The 19,356-nt window shown below is 44.5% G+C and overlaps 1 protein-coding gene across 1 annotated transcript in view; it reads left to right on the top strand.

Annotated features, from left to right (window-relative positions):
• Positions 1-3,435: 3,435 nt before the first annotated feature.
• Positions 3,436-19,356, top strand: part of LOC117504779 (sodium/hydrogen exchanger 9B2-like) — a 34,287-nt gene continuing 18,366 nt past the window's right edge. Inside the window, exons 1-7 of the mRNA XM_034164276.1 lie at positions 3,436-3,531; positions 3,652-3,717; positions 8,207-8,293; positions 12,481-12,586; positions 12,783-12,953; positions 14,565-14,707; positions 14,868-14,995. Coding sequence (XP_034020167.1) covers positions 3,436-3,531; positions 3,652-3,717; positions 8,207-8,293; positions 12,481-12,586; positions 12,783-12,953; positions 14,565-14,707; positions 14,868-14,995 — 797 coding nt within the window. The remainder of the gene's footprint in view (positions 3,532-3,651; positions 3,718-8,206; positions 8,294-12,480; positions 12,587-12,782; positions 12,954-14,564; positions 14,708-14,867; positions 14,996-19,356) is intronic.

Below are 19,356 nucleotides of genomic sequence, written 5' to 3'. Positions count from 1 at the left end.
AGCCCCGTCTACTCAAGGGGACATAAGAGTGACATTTATGGGCGACAGCATCTCGCTGGAGTTGTCATCAAAAAGAAGCCAGTTTGCAAGACTTTTTGTAAATGTCTTGGGTGACCTATCAGGCCTGAGTCCAGATGCACTTTGGTCCTGGTAGCAGTGGAACCCATTGCAACCTGTCGCATGGACACCTGCACAGGGACAAACAAACTTGTCTCCTGCAGGAGACAATTGATGCCAGTTTGTCTTGACCTGTCCCCCAATGGACTACATTATTGTTCAGTCGGTATAATGCTGTTAGCAATCACAAGAGCTGGTAGTACTTACAATCAGTTTGAAATGTGCACTGACTGACAGGTGTGTATGAGGTTGACTGACTGACTGACAGGTGTGTATGAGGTTGACTGACGGGTGTGTGTGAGGTTGACTGACTGACAGGTGTGTATGAGGTTGACTGACTGACGGGTGTGTGAGAGGTTGACTGGCTGACGGGTGTGTGCGAGGTTGACTGGCTGACGGGTGTGTAAGAGGTTGACTGGCTGACGGGTGTGTGAGAGGTTGACTGGCTGACGGGTGTGTGCGAGGTTGACTGGCTGACGGGTGTGTGAGAGGTTGACTGGCTGACGGGTGTGTGCGAGGTTGACTGGCTGACGGGTGTGTGAGAGGTTGACTGGCTGACGGGTGTGTGAGAGGTTGACTGGCTGACGGGTGTGTGCGAGGTTGACTGGCTGACGGGTGTGTGAGAGGTTGACTGGCTGACGGGTGTGTGCGAGGTTGACTGGCTGACGGGTGTGTGAGAGGTTGACTGGCTGACGGGTGTGTGCGAGGTTGACTGGCTGACGGGTGTGTGAGAGGTTGACTGACTGACAGGTGTGTATGAGGTTGACTGACGGGTGTGTATGAGGTTGACTGACGGGTGTGTATGAGGTTGACTGACTGACAGGTGTGTATGAGGTTGACTGACGGGTGTGTGTGAGGTTGACTGACTGACGGGTGTGTGCGAGGTTGACTGACTGACAGGTGTGTATGAGGTTGACTGACTGACGGGTGTGTATGAGGTTGACTGGCTGACAGGTGTGTATGAGGTTGACTGACGGGTGTGTGTGAGGTTGACTGGCTGACGGGTGTGTGAAGTGATGGTGTCTTAGCACTCATTTCCATTAACTCCAAAGATTTAGGTCCCTCACCTCATCTGCAAACCAACAGAGCCGTCACAGGTCTGGTCAGGGTTCGTGTCCTGCTGCTGCCTCACAGAACCACGCTGGGTTCTGGGTTCTGTTGAAGAACCCTGCAGACAGACGAGTGGTCCATCCTGTGGGGTAGCCAGACAGTATGTGGGCGTGTCCTGGTTATTTACTGCTGGGTAAGTTAACCGGACTCCTTTAATGTGGTTAATGACATCATTGCCTCATAGCAAAATGGTCATGGGTTTGATTCCCACCTGTGGCCATTCTGTGTGGAGACTGCATGTTGTCCCGTGTTTGCGTGGGTTTCCTCCCACGTCTAAAGACATGCAGGTCAGGTGGGCTGGAAACATTGTAACTGTCCAGGTCTCCCTTGTAAAAGAGGTCTCGATCTCGAAGGGACTAACCTGGTTAAATAAAGGTTAAATGAAATACGGTTCAGGCTGTGAGGCTGCTAGTAAAGGATGGTGTCTGAGCTAATGTCATGCTAGTTGTTGCTGTTGTGAGTTATTAACAATCGACACCATTAGTACCTGTGTTCACGTCAATAAAGCAGATTTGTTAACAAGCTGCTGTCGGTTGGTGAACTTGGATGGTTGGCTGACTGGTGGACTGGTCAGTTGGTTGGGTGGTTTATAGAGACATTGATTTATTGATTGGTTGATTGTCCTATTCCTCAGCACTGTGTGATTGATCAGATGAGGCCTTGTCTAATGACCCCTGACCTTTGTGCACACACTTCCTTTAATGTGCAGCTGTCAATCATGATGTTGTTGGGAACAATGCTGTCAGCAATCCATGTGCGCACACATGGTGCACACCTGCTATTACCGTAAGGCCATGTAAGTACACGCCAACGTAAAACAAGGCGTGTGTGCACGACACCTGTCTTCCCATAATTCCATGCTTTGCAGCACGTGTGATGTCGTTTGTGTCGACTCTGTTATTTAGTCTTTTAGCAAAGGGACAAACAAAACCAGCTGTTATTAACGCAGACACACAAAGACACACACACACACATATATACACTCACTGTTGTCTATCTCTTCGTCTGTATCTGTCATCTCTATTTTTTTCTGTTTCCTCTCTCTCTCTCCCCCCCCCCCCCCCCCCCCCCCCCCTCCCTCTCTCTGTGTCAGGTTGCCGGTTGCTGACTGAGTTGCCAGTTGTTGTGTCCATCCGGTTGCAGTCACACGGCTCGCTGGTGACCTGAGGTCAGTGCTCATTTGTCATATTTCATTGTTTGGAAAAATAATCTCCACATTAACTGGTTAATGTAGAGATTGATTGATTGATTGATTGATTGACACATGAAATGATTTTGGTCAGATATTTATAATAGTCTTGGAAAGTTTTAGGATGTTCAAATATTTACTGAAAGAAATGCTTTTTCATTTCTTACTCAATTTATGGACAGAGTTAAAATAACACTGTCACAGAGTTAACTCTCAGTGGTTATGAGTTTCATAACCAGACAGGAGGAAATAAGCAAGCCAAAAATTCAGCATAATTTAACACCAAGAGTGTTCAAATAACACTTGGAGAGTTAAAATGAACTTGGAGCTATTTGGTACATTAACCTTGCAGTATGATGTCATTGTGTAAATAGTGTTAGAACAACACTTGGAGAGTTAAAATGAACTCTGAGCTGTAGTATTTTTGTAAATAGTGTTAAAATAACACTGTTGACATTTAGGTATGTGATAAATGCGTGTGTGTTTGTATTTAGATGTGTTTGCTGACCTTTGACAGGTAGAGAGACAGTGTTAAAAGCTAAAACATTCTCAAGTTGTCATTTCTCAGCCGTCATATGCACAGACTGAAACCGTGTGTGTGAACATTTCTGTGTGAAGTGTGGAATTTACCAATTTGTACTTCAACTTAGTGCAGTGACATCATAAAAGCACACAAAGGATTCTGGGACAACTGTAAAGCTAAATAATTTATTGTGTTCTGTGTAAAGTTTGATGCTGGTTCTTGTGGTGACTTTGTTAAAGTTTGTTAAAATAATGTCCTTCAGTCATTGTGACATTTAAATGAAGAAACATCATGTGACAACATGACAATCATCACGGATGGTTCAGTTCAAAAATTTGTGAATCCAGTGTCGCCACTCTGCTGAGACCAAACAAACACCTCGATGTGCGTCTGACCAAAGCAGCTTTTCTTTGCTCTCTTGTTCTGTTATTCCGGTGAGGAAGTCGAACCACAAATGAATGTTTTGTTACCATATATGGTTCATTTCTGAATGCGGATGACTGTGAGCGTGCACGTGCACAAGCGCTGTGGTGTGGGAAATGACACTGATGTCTGTTTGATAAATGTGGATTTATTTAGAACTTTCACACAGGTACGACAGCATGTCAAAGTTTTTCTGGGCCCAGTTTGCTGGGTGAGCGTCCTGGTTTGTGGGCGGGGTTTTGGATGATGATGTCAGATGGTGATGACGTCGTGTGTCTTTGTCTTCCAGATGTTGGACCCTGAAGCTACGAAGCGCTACTGTCAACTGGCTGACGATGGACTCAAACCGCCCGAGGTATCAGCTGATGGCGTCTCCAGTCTGTTCACAATTAAGTAACTTTAGCTCCACCCACCACCTGTAATTCCACCACAGGGGCGGAGCCTGTTGATCTCTGAGTCACAGGCTGGCTCAGAAAATTAGAGTTGGCTGAAGAATGAAAACAGAATCATATATGATCCATGTTCCACACTAGGGGGCACCTGACACAGCCAGCAGAGGATGTTAAATGGTTTGGTGTACACACATACACAACCAGTAGGGGGCAATAAATCACCTCAAAATACAGTTTAATAGATGTGCGCCAAGTGTCAGCATGCTCACTTTGTTATTGGTTGGGCTGTGATGACATCACAGCAGGGAGAGGTGAGGATGACATCATGCCGGCCTACCGCCCCCTAATAGTTTGGCAGAGACAGGTGTGTTTCCCAGCTTGTGTTTGCAGTTTTCTGTGGTTTTGAATGTCTGTTAGCCACTAGCTTGCTAATGTTAGCATGTGAACAGGAATAATGGTGCCGTCTAGTACACAGACGTGATTTGAGCTCAAACTCAAAACACTACAAGATTTGAAATATAAATCTTGACCTGTTTTTCCCTCCAAGCGAGAATCAAGGATCAAAGCCACTGACAGGCATCCTGTCAGTCACACAGACACCATCAGAACCCAACAGACATCAGAAGACACCATCAGAACCCAACAGACACTGACAGACCCCAACAGATACCATTAGATACCGACAGATACCATCAGACACTGACAGATACCATCAGACACTGACAGATACCATCAGATACCATCAGACACCGACAGATACCATCAGATACCATCAGACACTGACAGATACCATCAGATACCATCAGACACCGACAGATACCATCAGATACCATCAGATACCATCAGATACCATCAGATACCATCAGATACCATCAGATACCATCAGATACCATCAGACACCGACAGATACCATCAGACACCGACAGATACCATCAGATACCATCAGACACCGACAGATACCATCAGATACCATCAGACACCGACAGATACCATCAGACACTGACAGATACCATCAGATACCATCAGACACCGACAGATACCATCAGATACCATCAGACACTGACAGATACCATCAGACACTGACAGATACCATCAGATACCATCAGACACCGACAGATACCATCAGATACCATCAGACACTGACAGATACCATCAGACACTGACAGATACCATCAGACACTGACAGATACCATCAGATACCATCAGACACTGACAGATACCATCAGATACCATCAGACACTGACAGATACCATCAGACACTGACAGATACCATCAGATACCATCAGACACCGACAGATACCATCAGATACCATCAGACACTGACAGATACCATCAGACACTGACAGATACCATCAGATACCATCAGACACCGACAGATACCATCAGATACCATCAGACACTGACAGATACCATCAGACACTGACAGATACCATCAGACACTGACAGATACCATCAGATACCATCAGACACCGACAGATACCATCAGATACCATCAGACACCGACAGATACCATCAGATACCATCAGACACTGACAGATACCATCACATACCATCAGACACTGACAGATACCATCAGACACCGACAGATACCAACAGATACCATCAGACACTGACAGATACCATCAGACACCGACAGATACCAACAGATACCATCAGACACCGACAGATACCATCAGACACTGACAGATACCATCAGATACCATCAGACACTGACAGATACCATCAGACACTGACAGATACCAACAGATACCATCAGACACCAACAGACAATGACAGACCCCAACAGACACCATTAGATACCGACAGATACCATCAGACTCCGACAGATACCATGAGACACCGACAGACACCATGAGACACCGACAGACGCCATTAGATACCGACAGACGCCATCAGACACCGACAGATACCATCAGACACCGACAGATACCAACAGATACCGACAGATACCGACAGATACCAACAGATACCGATAGATACCAACAGATACCAACAGATACCGACAGATACCAACAGATACCGACAGATACCGACAGATACCAACAGATACCATCAGACACCGACAGATACCATCAGACACCGACAGATACCAACAGATACCATCAGACACCGACAGATACCATCAGACACCGACAGATACCAACAGATACCATCAGACACCGACAGATACCAACAGACACCGACAGATACCAACAGATACCATCAGACACTGACAGATACCAACAGATACCATTAGATACCGACAGATACCATCAGACTCCGACAGATACCATGAGACACCGACAGACGCCATTAGATACCGACAGACGCCATCAGACACCGACAGATACCATCAGACACCGACAGATACCAACAGATACCATCAGACACCGACAGATACCAACAGACACCGACAGATACCAACAGATACCATCAGACACTGACAGATACCAACAGATACCATCAGACACCGACAGATACCATCAGACACCGACAGATACCAACAGATACCATCAGACACCGACAGATACCAACAGACACCGACAGATACCAACAGATACCATCAGACACTGACAGATACCAACAGATACCATCAGACACCGACAGATACCATCAGATACCAACAGACACCGACAGATACCATCAGATACCAACAGACACTGACAGACCCCAACAGACATCAGAAAACACCATCAGATACCAACAGACAATGACAGATCCCAACAGATACCATTAGATACCAACAGACGCCATTAGACCCAAACAGAAACCATCAGACACTGACAGATACCATCAGATACCATCAGACACCGACAGATACCATCAGACACTGACAGATACCATCAGACACTGACAGATACCATCAGATACCATCAGACACTGACAGATACCATCACATACCATCAGACACTGACAGATACCATCAGACACTGACAGATACCATCAGACACGACAGATACCATCAGATACCATCAGACACTGACAGATACCATCAGACACTGACAGATACCAACAGATACCATGAGACACCGACAGACAGCAACAGACAATGACAGACCCCAACAGATACCATTAGATACCAACAGATACCATCAGACACCGACAGATACCATCAGATACCATCACATACCATTAAATACCAACAGATACCATCAAATCAAAATCAAATCAATTTTATTTATATAGCGCCAAATCACAACAAACAGTTGCCCCAAGGCGCTTTATATTGTAAGGCAAAAGCCATACAATAATTACGTAAAAACCCCAACGGTCAAAACGACCCCGTGTGAGCAAGCACTTGGCTACAGTGGGAAGGAAAAACTCCCTTTTAACAGGAAGAAACCTCCAGCAGAACCAGGCTCAGGGAGGGGCAGTCTTCTGCTGGGACTGGTTGGGGCTGAGGGAGAGAACCAGGAAAAAGACATGCTGTGGAGGGGAGCAGAGATCAATCACTAATGATTAAATGCAGAGTGATGCATACAGAGCAAAAAGAGAAAGAAACACTCAGTGCATCATGGGAACCCCCCAGCAGTCTACGTCTATAGCAGCATAACTAAGGGATGGTTCAGGGTCACCTGATCCAGCCCTAACTATAAGCTTTAGCAAAAAGGAAAGTTTTAAGCCTAATCTTAAAAGTAGAGAGGGTGTCTGTCTCCCTGATCTGAATTGGGAGCTGGTTCCACAGGAGAGGAGCCTGAAAGCTGAAGGCTCTGCCTCCCATTCTACTCTTACAAACCCTAGGAACTACAAGTAAGCCTGCAGTCTGAGAGCGAAGCGCTCTATTGGGGTGATATGGTACTACGAGGTCCCTAAGATAAGATGGGACCTGATTATCTGACAACAAACAAACAAACAAATTAACAGTCCAACAAACAGACAGACATACAGGATGTGTTTGGGGGGGCGTTATCTGACAACAAACAAACAAACTGTAGTGGGATGAAAGTCCCGGGTCCCAATTGAAAAGACGTTCCCGCTAGCTTGGCTAACGGGGAGTTCCCCTTTGGCTGACCTGGTAGAGGAATGGTCTTTTGGTGCGAGCCGCATGGGTTCAACCCCCCACCGTCGTCCCGGCCACGAAGGTCCTGCTGCTTCAAAACAAACAAATTAACAGTCCAACAAACAGACAAACATACAGGATGTGTTTGGGGGGGCGTTTGGTGCTGTGTTATCTGACAACAAACAAACAAACAGGACATGATGGGGGGCTGTTTGTTTGTTTGTTGCATTATCTGACAATAAACAAATGACCAAACAAAGGGACAAACAAAACAAAGAGTGAATTTAGGGTAGTCATATTTTAAAGTGTCGTCCCAAAATATATGGTTGAGCTATCTAGGTGAAAGTTCAAGTTTATTGTGTGTGTGTGTGTGTGTGTGTGTGTGTGTGTGTGTGTGTGTGTGTGTGTGTGTGTGTGTGTGTGTGTGTGTGTGTGTGTGTGTGTGTGTGTGTGTGTGTGTGTGTGTGTTGAAGCGAGGGAGCAAAGTTCAGGTCGGTCAGGAGGACAGAGAGATCACCGTCCTGCCTCACAGGAAGACGGACGAGCTGGACGCTGGCGAGGTGAGTCAACCCGAACAAACAAACAAACAAACCAAAACAAATAATCCTGCTATGTCAAGTCAGGCTTTATTATTCCTGCAGCTCTCAGCTGTTTTCACAGAAGAGATTAGATTAGATTAGATTAGATAGAACTTTATTGATCCCTTGGGAAGACTCCCTCAGGGAATTTGAAGTTCCAGCAGCATTGTATAGCAGCACACAGGGTAAGAAGCAGACAGAGCATCAAAAGTGAAGAAAAAAACACAATTTGCAAATATAAATATAAATACACAATATAAATGCCAGACCTACTGATCAATACTGGTTTACTGGCTACTACTATTCCTCTCCTTCCTGTCCTCTGTCTTCCTGTTAGTCCTTCTCCCCCTGAGTACCATCAGACTGTACAACAGTTAGTGAGCAGCAGCCAATCAGAGCAGCCCATGTGTTAACATGATAGTCACATTATTTGTAAACATGTCAATGTTTGTTAACAACAAGCTAAATGTTAGCATGCTAACTGTTTAGCATTAGCACCCCACAGTTGGGGTGTTGAGCGCTGTTAGCTTGTGAGCTGTGATTTAGCCTCAGTCCTATTGGACCATGAGAAAATAGGTGGGACTTGGACCAACCCGAAATCCCCCAAAATGAATAATACCACATTAAAACAGATTTCTTAGTACATATGTAAAAATAGGTTAATGAGGAATAACAATAGGTAAGTATTGTAGCAGGCTTCCATAGTTAAAGTATTTATGAAATAAGAAGTGATAAATAAAAAGGAAAATATTACAACTGATCATTTACCATGAATCAAATATATTTTATTGTGATCACAGCCAATAGATTTGTCTGTAATGTGTTGAATCATGCGGTTACTGAGACATGTTCCAGTTTAGACATGTGTTGTTTTTCTGTTTCCTGTTTCTTAAGATAATTGGTAAAATTATATTTGGTATTTGGTAAAAATCCTTGTTAGTGTTAGTTTGGTGTAGACAGTGGGTCCCCCCTATGGGTCTGGTCTGCTGCAGGTTTCTTCCTTGTGATCATTCTTTTCTTCCCTCTGTCTCCTGTCTTCCTTTTTTTTCTGTCTCCTGTCTTCTTGTTCAGGAGGTTGATGAGGTTTAATTTTACTTGTGTGAAGCATCTTGACACAGCTTTGTTGTCATTTCGCATTGTACCAAAAAAAAAATTTGAATTCCATGAAATGATCGATATTTAATAATATTGAATTAGCTCATTTTTCAATGTCATCATTGTGTTTCAGAAGTGTTTTCTTATTGTGACAGTCTTGATTTCATGTGTTGTATATTTGGCGTGCTGCTAGCTTAGCTTAGTGTTATCATGAGCCGAGTGCTGCGATTAATGGTATTGATATTAATATGTTGATAAAATACGTACATGTAGGCAAGCGGAGCAGCTTAATCAAATCAAATCAATTTTATTTATATAGCGCCAAATCACAACAAACAGTTGCCCCAAGGCGCTTTATATTGTAAGGCAAGGCCATACAATAATTACAGAAAAACCCCAACGGTCAAAACGACCCCCTGTGAGCAAGCACTTGGCGACAGTGGGAAGGAAAAACTCCCTTTTAACAGGAAGAAACCTCCAGCAGAACCAGGCTCAGGGAGGGGCAGTCTTCTGCTGGGACTGGTTGGGGCTGAGGGAGAGAACCAGGAAAAAGACATGCTGTGGAGGGGAGCAGAGATCAATCACTAATGATTAAATGCAGAGTGGTGCATACAGAGCAAAAAGAGAAAGAAACACTCAGTGCATTATGGGAACCCCCCAGCAGTCTAAGTCTATAGCAGCATAACTAAGGGATGGTTCAGGGTCACCTGATCCAGCCCTAACTATAAGCTTTAGCAAAAAGGAAAGTTTTAAGCCTAATCTTAAAAGTAGAGAGGGTGTCTGTCTCCCTGATCTGAATTGGGAGCTGGTTCCACAGGAGAGGAGCCTGAAAGCTGAAGGCTCTGCCTCCCATTCTACTCTTACAAACCCTAGGAACTACAAGTAAGCCTGCAGTCTGAGAGCGAAGCGCTCTATTGGGGTGATATGGTACTATGAGGTCCCTAAGATAAGATGGGACCTGATTATTCAAAACCTTATAAGTAAGAAGAAGAATTTTAAATTCTATTCTAGAATTAACAGGAAGCCAATGAAGAGAGGCCAATATGGGTGAGATATGCTCTCTCCTTCTAGTCCCTGTCAGTACTCTAGCTGCAGCATTCTGAATTAACTGAAGGCTTTTCAGGGAACGTTTAGGACAGGGGTGGGCAACCTGTTCCAGAAAGAGCCATGAGGGTGCAGGTTTTCTTTGCAGCCACTGACTCCACCAGGTGATTTTACTGATTAATATCACTTTGAGCAGATGGAATCAGTTAAACAGTGAAATCACCTGGTGGAGTCAGTGGCTGCAAAGAAAACCTGCACCCTCATGGCTCTTTCTGGAACAGGTTGCCCACCCCTGGTTTAGGACAACCTGATAATAATGAATTACAATAGTCCAGCCTAGAGGAAATAAATGCATGAATTAGTTTTTCAGCATCACTCTGAGACAAGACCTTTCTGATTTTAGAGATATTGCGTAAATGCAAAAAAGCAGTCCTACATATTTGTTTAATATGCACTTTGAATGACATATCCTGATCAAAAATGACTCCAAGATTTCTCACAGTATTACTAGAGGTCAGGGTAATGCCATCCACAGTAAGGATCTGGTTAGACACCATGTTTCTAAGATTTGTGGGGCCAAGTACAATAACTTCAGTTTTATCTGAGTTTAAAAGCAGGAAATTAGAGGTCATCCATGTCTTTATGTCTGTAAGACAATCCTGCAGTTTAACTAATTGGTGTGTGTCCTCTAGCTTCATGGATAGATAAAGCTGGGTATCATCTGCGTAACAATGAAAATTTAAGCAATACCGTCTAATAATACTGCCTAAGGGAAGCATGTATAAAGTGAATAAAATTGGTCCTAGCACAGAACCTTGTGGGACTCCATAATTAACCTTAGTCTGTGAAGAAGATTCCCCATTTACATGAACAAATTGTAATCTATTAGATAAATATGATTCAAACCAGCGCAGTGCCTTTAATACCTATGGCATGCTCTAATCTCTGTAATAAAATTTTATGGTCAACAGTATCAAAAGCAGCACTGAGGTCTAACAGAACAAGCACAGAGATGAGTCCACTGTCCGAGGCCATAAGAAGATCATTTGTAACCTTCACTAATGCTGTTTCTGTACTATGATGAATTCTAAAACCTGACTGAAACTCTTCAAATAGACCATTCCTCTGCAGATGATCAGTTAGCTGTTTTACAACTACCCTTTCAAGAATTTTTGAGAGAAAAGGAAGGTTGGAGATTGGCCTATAATTAGCTAAGATACCTGGGTCAAGTGATGGCTTTTTAAGTAATGGTTTAATTACTGCCACCTTAAAAGCCTGTGGTACATAGCCAACTAACAAAGATAGATTGATCATATTTAAGATCGAAGCATTAAATAATGGTAGGGCTTCCTTGAGCAGCCTGGTAGGAATGGGGTCTAATAAACATGTTGATGGTTTGGATGAAGTAACTAATGAAAATAACTCAGACAGAACAATCGGAGAGAAAGAGTCTAACCAAATACCGGCATCACTGAAAGCAGCCAAAGATAATGATACGTCTTTGGGATGGTTATGAGTAATTTTTTCTCTAATAGTTAAAATTTTATTTGCAAAGAAAGTCATGAAGTCATTACTAGTTAAAGTTAATGGAATACTCAGCTCAATAGAGCTCTGACTCTTTGTCAGCCTGGCTACAGTGCTGAAAAGAAACCTGGGGTTTAATGCAGAGAATCACTGTGGATTTACTCGCTCATGTGGCTCTAAAGCTCAGTAGCATCAGATAAGACCATGCTAACAGGCTAACATTAGCCTGAAAAGTGGCTAGCATCACCTAACGTGATGGTAACAGGTGTCACATAACACAATAACAAAGAGCTGATATTAGCATGACGACTCTGTAGCATCACGTCATGCTATGCTAACAGGCTAATGTCTCAGTTGTTATTATAACAGCGGCGGTGAGACATGTGGCGGTGAGTTGATGTCAGCAGTTTCCATGGTTCTAATCAATAAGTAACGTGTTTATTTCAGCGCTGTTTGTTTTGTTGTGTTTTTAATTCATTGATTTTTATTTTTTATTTTTTTTTCAGATGAAGGTGACTTTGGCTGACTCGTGCTCCTACCGCTCACCGTATGTCCGTCTCAAGGACTTCTGTCCTCGTCCACGGGGTCTGATCAATTTCCTCGTCACTGAAGGTAATGCTGGTCACCACGTGAGAAGACGCTAACCTTAAGCTAAGATATCCATTGTTCGCATTCCTTTAGTTCATGTGGTTGCTGTGTGGCTAGTCGCGGTGAAGCTAGCTCAGAGTGTGTATCTCGCCTGTTAAAGAGGTGATGTCAGTGTGGATTTGTGACCTCACAGTGTTATTGTGTTTGTGCTCACCTGCAGCATTTCTGTTTACGCTGCTCTTTGGGGTCGTCTGGTCCGTCACCGGGGTCCAGTGTTTGCCCGGCGGGAATCTGTTCGGCCTCGTCGTCCTGTTCACCTGCGCCGTGCTCGGCGGGAGGCTGATGGGGATGATCCAGCTGCCCACACTGCCGCCGTTCCCGCCTCTACTCGGTAAGACAGTGAAGATGGATAATATAATACAACTAGTGACTGGTTTATTGGGCAGCATAGTGCAATGTCACCCCGAGGGATCATTGTTGCCCGCGGCGGGCAACAATGATCCCTCGGGGTGACATTCCACTATGCTGCCCAATAAACCAGTCACCCTTTGTTTTATTATATGCTAAGTCATTTTTTATTAGCTGAACTTAACATGGTGAAGATGGATAATGTAATAAACAGCCAAAGTGAAGAACAACCTGAGGTGATGAATGTTAATGAATGCCGCTGGTTGTTGGAGGTCATGGAGTGGAGCCAGGTCACACTATCAGCTGTGAGTTAGTTTATGATTGTGTGTATAAAACGCTTGAAGCAGCCGACATGCTGCAGTTAGTGACCCGCCTCCAGGTCAAGGCCGAACTCATCAAAGATAAGTGTCATGTTTGGTGTTGCTGATGCTGCTCTGAACCCTGGAGGGCTTGTGCTGCTGGTCCTGCCTCAGGGTTTGCATAACTGCAGGTGGGAGAGCAGAGGTCAAAGGATGTCCCATCAAGAACCAGCTGCACTCTACCTCTTGGATCAGTCTTTGATCCAGTAGGTGCAGACTGAGCCAAATGTTTGGAAAGATCAATGATGTTGTTGAACATAATCAGGTGGGATCAGGTTCATGGGGATCAGGTTCATGGGGCTCAGGTTCATGGGGCTCAGGTTTATGGGGATCAGGTTGATGAGGGTCAGGTTCATGGGGATCAGGTTCATTGGGCTCAGGTTTATGGGGATCAGGTTCATGGGGATCAGGTTGATGAGGGTCAGGTTTATGGGGATCAGGTTCATGGGGATCAGGTTGATGGGGATCAGGTTCATGGGGCTCAGGTTTATGGGGATCAGGTTCATGGGGCTCAGGTTCATGGGGATCAGGTTCATGGGGCTCAGGTTCATGGGGATCAGGTTCATGGGGCTCAGGTTTATGGGGATCAGGTTGATGAGGGTCAGGTTCATGGTGCTCAGGTTGATGAGGGTCAGGTTCATGGGGCTCAGGTTCATGGGGATCAGGTTGATGAGGGTCAGGTTCATGGGGATCAGGTTCATGGGGATCAGGTTGATGAGGGTCAGGTTCATGGGGATCAGGTTGATGAGGGTCAGGTTCATGGGGCTCAGGTTGATGAGGGTCAGGTTCATGGGGCTCAGGTTCATGGGGATCAGGTTGATGAGGGTCAGGTTCATGGGGATCAGGTTGATGAGGGTCAGGTTCATGGAGATCAGGTTGATGAGGGTCAGGTTCATGGGGCTCAGGTTCATGGGGATCAGGTTGATGAGGGTCAGGTTCATGGAGATCAGGTTCATGGGGCTCAGGTTCATGGGGATCAGGTTGATGAGGGTCAGGTTCATGGGGCTCAGGTTCATGGGGATCAGGTTGATGAGGGTCAGGTTCATGGGGATTAGGTTGATGAGGGTCAGGTTCATGGAGATCAGGTTTATGGGGATCAGGTTGTCGTTGCCTGGCTGGATAACAGTCAGAAAATGGTGAGGTTGCAGATTAAACAAAGGCACATAAGGTTGTGATCAAAGGCCTGCCATCGTGTGTGTGTGTGTGTGTGTGTGTGTGTGTGTGTGTGTGTGTAGGGATGCTGCTGGCAGGACTTCTGTTGCGTAATGTTCCCTATGTGACCGATGCTGTCTTCATCCACCCTGACTGGTCGTCGGCTCTCAGAAACATTGCCTTATCCATCATTCTGACCCGTGCTGGGCTGGGCCTGGACCCCACGGTGGGCATATGTCCACACACACACACACACACACACACACACACACACACACACACACACACACACACACTAGAGTGGAGACCATGGTGTGTAACAGAGTGTGTCATGTGACATCTAACTGTGTGTGTGTGTGTGTGTGTGTGCGTGCGTGCGTGTGCAGTCACTGCAGCGTCTGAAGGCAGTTTGTTTGCGTCTTGCAATCGGTCCCTGCGTGGTCGAGGCCTGCACAGTCGCTGTGGTGTCTCACTTCCTGTTACGTCTGCCCTGGGTGTGGGGCTTTATACTGGGGTACTGAACGCACACTCACACACCCACACACACACGCATGTTTATAACAGCTGTTTACATACATGAGCTAACACCACTAGCGCAGTAGGCCAGCTACATGATGTCATGAGCAAAGAAGAGACCAAATGTGGATGCTGTATGTGCAGTGAGGAAAATAAGTATTTGAACACCTGTGAAAATCAATGTTAATATTTGGTACAGTAACCTTTGTTTGCAATTAGAGGTCAAACGTTTCCTGTAGTTTTTCACCAGGTTTTCACACACTGCAGCAGGTCCACTCCTCCATACAGATCTTCCCCAAATCTAAGTATTTGAACACCTACCAACCAGCAAGAATTCTGTCTCTCACAGACCTGTTAATTTTTCTTTAAGAAGCCCTCTTATTCTGCACTCTTTACCTGTATTAATTGCACCTGTTTGAACTTGTTACCTGTATAAAAGACACCTGTTCACACACTCAATCAATCACACTCCAACCTGTCCACCATAGCCAAGACCAAAGAGCTGTCTAAGGACACCAGGGACAAAACTGCAGACCTGCACAAGGCTGGGATGGACTACAGGACAACAGGCAAACAGCTTGGTAGAAGACAACTGTTATGATTATTTATTAGAAAGTGGAAGAAACGCAAGATGACTGTCAATCTCCCTCGGTCTGGGATTCCATGCAAGATCTCACTTTGTGGGGTAAGGATGATTCTGAGAAAGCTCAGAACTACACAGGAGGACCTGGTCAATGACCTGAAGAGAGCTGGGACCACAGTCACAAAGATTACATTAGTAACACATGATGCTGTCATGGTTTAAAATCCTGCAGGGCAGCAAGGTCCCCCTGCTCAAGCCAGCACATGTCCAGGCCCGTTTGAAGTTCACCAGTGACCATCTGGATGATCCAGAGGAGGCATGGGAGAAGGTCATGTGGTCAGATGAGACCAGAATAGAGCTTTTTGGAATCAACTCCACTTACCATGTTTAGAGGATGAGAACAACCCCAAGAAAACCATCCTAACCGTGAGGCATGGGGGTGGAAACATCATACTCTGGGGGTGCTCTTCTGCAAAGGGGACAGGACGACTGCACTGTATTGAAGGGAGGATGGATGGGGTCATGTATTGTGAGATTTTGGCAAACAACCTCCTTCCCTCAATAAGAGCATTGAAGATGGGTCATGGCTGGGTCTTCAACATGACAATGACCCCAAACACACAGCCAGGGCAACTAAGGAGGAGCTCCATAAGAAGCATTTCAAGGTCCTGGAGTGGCCTGGCCAGTCTCCAGACCTGAACTCAATAGAAAATCTTTGGAGGGAGCTGAAACTCCAAACCTGAAAGATCTAGAGAAGATCTGTATGGAGGAGTGGACCAAAATCCCTGCTGCAGTGTGTGAAAACCTGGTGAAGAACTACAGGAAACATTTGACCTCTGTAATTGAAAAACAAAGGTTACTGTACCAAATATTAACATTGATTTTCACAGGTGATCAAATACTTATTTGCAGCAGTAACATACAAATAAATTATTAAAAAATCATACATTGTGATTTCTGGATATTTTGTTTTTTTAGATTATGTCTCTCACAGTGGACATGAACCCAAGATGAAAATTTCAGACCCCTCCATGATTTCTAAGTGGGAGAACTTGCAAAATTGCAGCGTGTTCAAATACTTATGTTCCTCACTGTATCATAGCCATGGATTTTAGCCAGTGTAACCTCAGGACTGTTCTCCCTAAGTATTATTACATTAGATTAGATTAGACCAAATTTTATTAATCCCTTGGGAAGAAACTGAAGGTTGTAGCAGCATTGTATAGAAGCACACAGGGTAAGAAGCACACAGAGCATCAAAAGTGTAAGGAAAAAAAAACCAAATGCAAATACACACTCACACACTCATCCTCAACCGCTTAGTCCAATTAAGGGTTGCGGGGGCTGGAGCCTATCCCAACAGTCATAAGAGTGTGAGGTGGGCGTTCACCCTGGACAGGACGCCAGTCTGTCACAGGGCCACAAACAGGCAAACAAACACATTCACACTTGCATGCACACCTACAGACAACTTAAAGTTTCCAGTACACCTAACCTGCATGTTTTTAAATGTGGGATGAAGCTGGAGCACTCGGAGAGAACCCTCATAATATATACACACACACATACAGTTTGGGCCCCCTGATGATTTCCATGATTTTCCTTTATAAATCATTGGTTGTTTGGATCAGAAATTTCAGTTAAATATCTCATATAGCAGACAAACACAATGATATTTGAGAAGTGAAATGAAGCTCATAGGATTTACAGAAAGTGAGAAATAATTATTTAAACAAAATTAGGCAGGTGCATAAATTTGGGCACCCCAACAGAAAAAAATACATCAGTATGTAGTAGATCCTCCTTTTGTAGAAATAACAGCCTCTAAATGCTTCCTACAGCTTCCAATGAGAGTCTGGATTCTGGTTGAAGGTATTTTGGACCATTCTTCTTTACAAAACATCTCAGGTTTGTTGGTTTCTGAGCATGGACAGGCCACTTAAAATCACACCACAGATTTTCAATAATATTCAGGTCTGGGGACTGAGATGGCCATTTCAGAACGTTGTACTTGTTCCTCTGCATGAATGACTTAGTAGATTTTGAGCAGTGTTTAGGGTCGTTGTCTTGTTGAAAGATCCAGCCCCGACAGAACTTCAACTTTGACACTGATTCATGAACATTGTTCTCAAGAATCTGCTGATATTGACTGGAATCCATGTGACCCTCAACTTTAACAAGATTCCCAGTACCTGCACTGGCCACACAGCCCCACAGCATGATGGAACCATGTCCAAATGTTACTGTAGGTAGCAAGTGTTTTGCTTGGAATGCTGTGTTCTTTTTCAGCCATGCATACTGCACCTTGTTATGTCCAAGTAACTCAGTTTTAGTTTCATCAGTCCACAGCACCTTATTCCAAAATGAAGCTGGCTTGTCCAAATGTGCTTTAGCATATCTCAGTGGCGTGTATGCAGAAAAGACTTCCTCTGCATTACAGCATCATACAGCATCTCTTTGTGCAAAGTGCGCTGTATAGTTGAACGATGCACAGAGACACTATCTGCAGCAAGATCATGTTGTAGGTCTTTGGTGCAGGTCTGTGGGTTGACTGACTGTTCTCACCATCCTTCTCTTCAGCTTATCTGAGATTTTTCTTGGCCTGCCACTTCAGGCCTTAACTAGTACTGTGCCTGTGGTCTTCCATTTCCTCACTATGTTCCTCACAGTGGAAACTGACAGCTGAAATCTCTGAGGTAGCTTTTTGTATCCTTCCCTTAAACCATGATGTTGAACAATCTTTGTTTTCAGGTCTTTTGAGAGTTGTTTAGAGGCTCCCATGTTGCCACTCATTAGAAGAGATGCAAAGAGGGGAAACATTTACAATTGGCCACCTTAAATACACTTTCTCATGATTAGATTCACCTGTGTAAGGAGGTCAAGGGTCAGTGAGCTTACCAAACCAATTTTGTGTTCCAGTAAGTAGTGCTAAATGTATTCAAATCAATAAAATGTCAAGGGTGCCCAAATTTATGCACCTGCCCAATTTTGTATAACTAATTGTTGTACACTTTCTGTAAATCCTATAAACTTCATTTCACTTCTCAAATATCAGTGTGTTTGTCTGATATATATGTAAGTGAAATTTCTGATCCAGACAACCAATGATTTATAAAGGACAATCATGAAAATTATCAGGGGGACCCAAACGTCTTCTCCTCTGGCTTCCTGTTACTCCTCAGGGGGGCAGCACATTTAAGAAGGACACATCCATGCTGAACAAACTGATCAGGTGGGCTGGCTCTGTAGTTGGCGTGAAGCTGGACTCTCTGGTGACGGTGGCAGAGAGGAGAACACTGGACAAACTGCTGGACATTATGGATGATGGCAGTCAGCCTCTGCACACCGTCATCAGCAACCAGAGGAGCCTCTTCAGCCACAGACTGCTCCTTCCCAAGTACAGGACCAACAGACTGAAAAAATCCTTTGTCCCTGTTAGAATCAGGCCATAGAATAGGCCATCAGACTGTACAACTCACTCAGGGGGAGGAGGAGTAACAGGAAGACAGAGGACAGGAAGGAGAGCAACAGTAGGAGCCAGTAAACCAGTAACGAACAGTATGTGTGGTATTTATATTAGCAGTTGTTTCTTTTCTGTATGTTTTGATTTTTCTTTTTTACTTCTGATACTGTGTACTTCTTACCCTGTGTGCTGCTATACAATGCTGCTGGAACATTAATGTCCCTGAGGGAGTCTTCCCAAGGGACTTCTCAATGAAGTTCTATGTAATCTAATACATGTTTAGTCCCCCACTTTTGCTTTTTCTACATGCTTT

The sequence above is a fragment of the Thalassophryne amazonica genome, chromosome 23, assembly GCF_902500255.1.
Source record: "Thalassophryne amazonica chromosome 23, fThaAma1.1, whole genome shotgun sequence".
Taxonomy (NCBI): domain Eukaryota; kingdom Metazoa; phylum Chordata; class Actinopteri; order Batrachoidiformes; family Batrachoididae; genus Thalassophryne; species Thalassophryne amazonica.
The sequence above is the reverse complement of the archived record's forward strand: the minus strand, read 5'-3'. Positions and strand labels throughout refer to the sequence as shown.